This window comes from Macrosteles quadrilineatus, unplaced genomic scaffold (assembly GCF_028750875.1).
Source record: "Macrosteles quadrilineatus isolate MER2022 unplaced genomic scaffold, UCM_ALF_1.0 Scaffold_2__2_contigs__length_208266976, whole genome shotgun sequence".
NCBI classification, from domain to species: Eukaryota; Metazoa; Arthropoda; class Insecta; order Hemiptera; family Cicadellidae; genus Macrosteles; species Macrosteles quadrilineatus.
In genome coordinates this window covers 130,004,909-130,010,366 of record NW_026542595.1, presented here as the reverse complement: position 1 = coordinate 130,010,366, position 5,458 = coordinate 130,004,909, and the positions used below count along the sequence as shown (strand labels likewise).

The window sequence follows — 5,458 nt, the reverse complement described above, 5'->3', positions numbered from 1 at the left end:
TTTTTTACTCAATGAGGATTTTCCGCGATTGTCTATTGTAAGTATATTAACCCCTTTTACCTCTAAAGACGCTTTTAACTCTATCCCCCGATTCTGTAAAAAAAAAATGGTTCAAAAGTTATTGCTGTTTTTTGTGATTTTACCCATGAAATGTCATAGTTAGTACACTGTTAGTACAGCAAAAATGCATAATCGGCGCGCAAGTAATATTACTTTAACTGTTAAAGATAATTTGATTTCCCTGCTACAGTACTAATAATTTCAAACCACATGTCTTAAATTAATTAAAATAAGAAGCAGAAATATTAAATTTAAAAGATACCCTATAGTTATTTCCAAAGTTTAATCACGAAAATGGCTATACTATACTAGTGAATAAAGCAATTGCAGGATTTGAACAATAAAACATTTTTTAACTAAAGTGAGGGGCAACTTTTACTTACAATATATTTACAAAGGATTTTTATCATATTTACTTATCAAATGATATCACAATTTTCATTGTGGAAAATAAAATCTATGCTATGCAACAACTTGTTACAGAAATACTTGTTGATTGGCGTTCCTTACGAAGATTGGTGTTAAACGAATGTTCTCCTCACGAATGTTTGCCCTGGAACAAAACCAAATAGTTTATTGTAAAAGTACGTTTAGTCCAACGTAGATCAAATACACATATTGTAATGTTATTTTAGATCAAATAGCTTCTGCAAGTAAAATCATTCATTAACTATATTAATCGATATATTGTATTATTTTTAATAAACCATCATCATCATCAGTTAAAAACAATGGCTTATACTACAAAATATATAATTACTATATGTTCAAGTCAGCTAACACCTGAATCAAAAACGTTGGTTTCCTTGAAGTCTTTCTACAGGGGTTTCACAGGTTGTAAAATAAAGTTACAAATTTTTTACTGAACATTAACATTAGGTTTAACTAGATAGTCAGTGAAAATTAATTCCTTGACGATTAAAAATGACGTTTTAGTGTTTGTGTGGTACCCTTATAAAAAATCGTATAGCAAAGAAAATATTGATTAACTTTTATTCAGCAGAACTAATTTTTCTTCTTCAATTAGATGCAAGAGTACTTTAAATAAAACCAAATATTAAATAAACCTAAGTATTTCCAAGCACACGTTGACATGGAATTATTTTGGTTGTTTAAGTTTTCGTGGATAGTTTTGGCAGTTGGTGAAAAATTAAACTGTTGTGTCTAAGTTAAGCGGTAAGGGTAACGTGAACTAAAATTTGTGTATTTTGGAAACAAGACATTATTTCTCTTCACAGGAAATGCACTTAATACTCCCTATATAGTATCGTAGGGATTGTACTTACAGGTTTAATGGGGTGAGGGAGTGAAGTGTAATTTAATTTGATCTAATTTGTAAAATGTATTACGATCAAATTCTGAATTACTGAAGCTCAAACCATTGACTTTAATGAAACTGTATTCCTCACGATTTCTATAGGATAACAAAATTGGAAAAATTAAGTGTCAGTGTCAACGTTTGTTGGAAATTTGACATATTTAAACATTTTTACATGTTGTTGCCATTTAGAGCCATTTGAAAATTTTCCATCAATACAAAACAACCTCTCTTGATTAGCTTTTACAATCAAAAACTTGTAGTTCTTATCAGGTTTTGGATACTGAAGTAGATATCCCGTCTATTTGGGCCAGCTGTACCCAATTTTGTTTAAAAAATAGAACACAGTTGGGGCTACAGTATAAAATCATATTTTCTCCGCTATTTTTATCACTATGAGAGTCTGTGTGACATAATAGACACTTTGGTTAATAATAAAGTGCGTTTATAGTTTGGATTGGTTAACAAGTAGTTTTATCAGCGCATTATGACGGCGGCCTGGTTTAGGCCATGCTGCAGGATCCATGACGTCACACTAGTGGATAGATTTCATTGATAAATTCATTGCCATCACCATTTCCATATGTTTTAGGTAAATAATCAAGCTGGCTGTTTGTAAGATTTTAATGGTAAGATTAATACAACTATCCACCACTGTGACGTAGTGTTGCGCTGCCCGAGCTGCAGCATGGCCTAGTGGGGCCTTGGTTTAACTACATGTATTTTTTCTTCAAAACTGACGATAATTTTAACACAGGAATGTCAGGTTTTGTAGTAAAAACGATTCGTATGTTACGAATACTTAATTACAAGCTGGAATACTTTAGTGAAGTGCACCATTGAATACCTGTTGCTCTCGACCATCAGTAATTAATTAAAATAATTAATTTGATGACTATAATAATTAATCGTTAAGTCTTTAGCTGTGTATTCGTAGTTTCAGTGTTAAAACCAGCTCTGAATTCTTCTAATCTATCTATATATTAATTTGAAACTGTTTTTCTTTGTGACAGCTAATTTGAGAGAACGGCTGGGCGTAGAAACTCGGTTGAGGTGTCTAAAGAAAGGTCTTGGTCTGTAGATGAGCCATCAAAAGAGAAATGTGGTAAATTCCCTTGGGGCTCTGCCCCAGTGGCCTTTAAATTCCCATCCCATGTTATTCTTATGGAGGAAAAACGGGTTTTTGTCACAGCTAATTTCAGAGAACGGCTGGGCATAGAAACTTGGTAGGGGTCTCTAAAGAAAGGTATTGGTCTGTAGATGAGCCACCAAAAGAGAAATGTGGTAAATTCCCTTGGGGCTCTGCCCCAGTGGCCTTTAAAGTCCCCTTAGCCTTAAAAGCCTAAAGTGCTTTAAGGCCTTTAAAGTGGTCCTTAATGATTTGTTTACATTTTGACCGTATGTATAATTTTACACTACTTTTAATGCACCAGCTGTTGATTTACAAATTGTATTTCAAGAGTTATGAGCATTTAATGAAACTGTCAAAATTAAATGTTTACATTATTATTTATGATTTGAAATTGATTCTTCACTGCATGGCAAGCTTTTTATAGTTTGAACAAAAAGACAAATTTATTATATGTTTAAAAATTTTTGTTCAAAAATCTATGCTTTAAAATGCCCTTACAAAAATTTTATATTATAAAATTAGTTGGACTTATCAATTTCAATGGAGCAGATAACTATTCCTTATCGGGTTGGCTTATATTTATTTTAGGGGTTTTCACTTGCCTATTTTGGCCTTTTAGAATAGACTAAGCACGGAGTAGGTTTAATCTACGGTTTTGAGCAGTATTAATGGCAGTTTAGGTATTAAAAAAACGGGGAAAGGGGTTTTTCTTTGATGTACATCTAGCTAGGTCGAACAATGCAACTAAACCTCAATACATACAAAACATTCGGAAATACATGGATGTGGTTCAGCAAATGTTTAGGATTTGGTACATTATGGTACATCCCAAACACAAAATACATGCACAACTTTATGTGATCGATAGCCTACGGCCAAGGCAAAACTACGCCATAAGTTGATCAATTAGCAAATAAGTACAGGATGATTTAAAACGTCGGATGACGTGGCAAGAGAAGGAATCAAAATTGCTTGGATCAAAGCATCAAAGTAAGAATGTTTCTGCCTTCTGGAGAATTAGATATTTTTATAAAACACAAAAAAAATGATCGAAATTCTGTATTTATATGACCAAAGATGGTGATTCACTTATGCAATCGAAATACGGTCTGAATGATTTTCCTAAAGCAGATGTAACCAGTTATTAGTAATATAGATTTTTCCCGTAAGATGACAGCTCAATTATATGAATTTCTTTTCCTATATAGTGAAAGTGGCTTTAACATGGAAAAAACTTATGAACAAGAAACAATTATAAGACTCCTAAAAAACCTTTTGGCAACCTAAGGCCAACCACGTTTTTTAAGGTAGTTACACACTCTCATATTCATTATTATGCTTATCCTCCCTTAATTTAACAATGATTTTCACTCTCATTGCAGTTAGCTGAAGTTACATAACACCTCAAGAGTAACCGTCGATTTCGACGGGTTTCCCCTAGTTGTTCATTAATTGTTAACAGTAAAAAGTTGTATAAAATTAGTCAAACTACGTACTTCAATAATTATTTAGAGCATTGAGATTGTGGACTAAACATAGCAAGGCTGTTTTACCTCGAGGATCAAATTTATGCGGAATCGTTTGGAAAATTGAAACAATTAGTTATAAGAAACGATAAAATGTTTGTTGGGTGTACATTGTGGCACTTAAATTGTGTGTTAGTGAATTATCAATTCTGTTAAGATGTGTTTTTAAGTAGACCTATACTGATTAAAATTAGAGATGTGTACTTACAAATCTTTTCCACTGCGAAACATCGTCAGGATCGCTCGTAGTGCTTGAAATATCTGGAGTTTCTGTTGTACCCTTATCAGCAGAAACTTCGGTTTGCTCTTCAAATTGTTTATCTGGCTGTCTTGTTGTTTCTTCAGTGGGGTGCTTGGGTCCATCATTTGGACTTGGGGATTTCTCTGTAGGATGATTTGGTTGTCTTGGTGTCTTCTCTGTAGGGTGATTAGGTCCATTATCTGGTTGTCTTGGTGTTTCTTCAGTAGGGTAGTTAGGTCCATAATTGGGTTGTCTTGGTGGTTGCTGAGGAGGATTGTTAGGTTTAGAGTCTGGTCCTCTTGGAAATCCTTTGGAAAAGAAATCAGGGATATCCATAGGAGGTATTGTTGGAAGCCCTTCAAACCATGAATCTGGAATAAATTCATCTCCAGGTTGCACTCCTGGAGTTCTTGGAAAATCACCTGCATTTCTTTCTGGAAAGCCATCTGGAAATAGTTCATCACCAAAGTCTGGCATATCACCAATATTTATTCTTGGGAAACGGCCACTTAAGTCTGGAAATTCGCCAATATTTATTTTTGGGAAACGGCCACTAAAGTCTGGAAATTCACCAATATTTATTCTTGGAAATCCACTTGGAAAACCATCACTAAATCTCGAATAATCACCAAAATTTATCCCAGAAAACCCGCTTTGTACCCATGGTTGATGATGTGGATATCTGAAATTACGGGCAGGACTCCTAGACGAATCTCCTAGTCTATGTGCATCACTACTTACATCATCAGTTGCAGGAGCAGATGATATACTATGTAGACACTCACAAATGAGAAGTATCGCCAACACTGTCTTCATGGTCACTGATAGCTCCACACTTAGCTCATTGTTTATATATCTGAGGTTCTGACCTATTGCTATCACTTAGCTTCACAACACGGAAAACCTAAAATGTCCCGCCGACCTTGTCAGAATTAAGATACTGTAATACGGATTGCTTTTCCTTATGATCCTAATTTCCAGATTTTGTTTCCTCATCGTGCAAATAGAATTAAAAGTGAGTATTATATGAATATTTTATAATAGTGATATTTAAAGTTTTTACTTACTTAATTCTATTTTATTCTTCTTAATTTATAGTGTTACTGATTTCCTGAATTTTTGAACCGTCATAACATTAGGTACAGTCTGTTTGTGGTTGTTTCAACTTTATCTACATTAAT

General features: G+C 33.8%; 1 protein-coding gene across 1 annotated transcript; it reads right to left on the bottom strand.

Moving 5' to 3' along the window:
* Positions 1-408: 408 nt before the first annotated feature.
* On the bottom strand, positions 409-5,104 carry LOC128985694 (proteoglycan 4-like). The gene is made up of 2 exons (XM_054405480.1): positions 4,245-5,104; positions 409-613 (listed from the first exon to the last, which is right to left on the bottom strand). Exons 1-2 carry the CDS (start codon positions 5,091-5,093, stop codon positions 599-601), a joined length of 864 nt encoding a protein of 287 aa, XP_054261455.1. The 5' UTR covers positions 5,094-5,104; the 3' UTR covers positions 409-598.
* Positions 5,105-5,458: the final 354 nt, after the last annotated feature.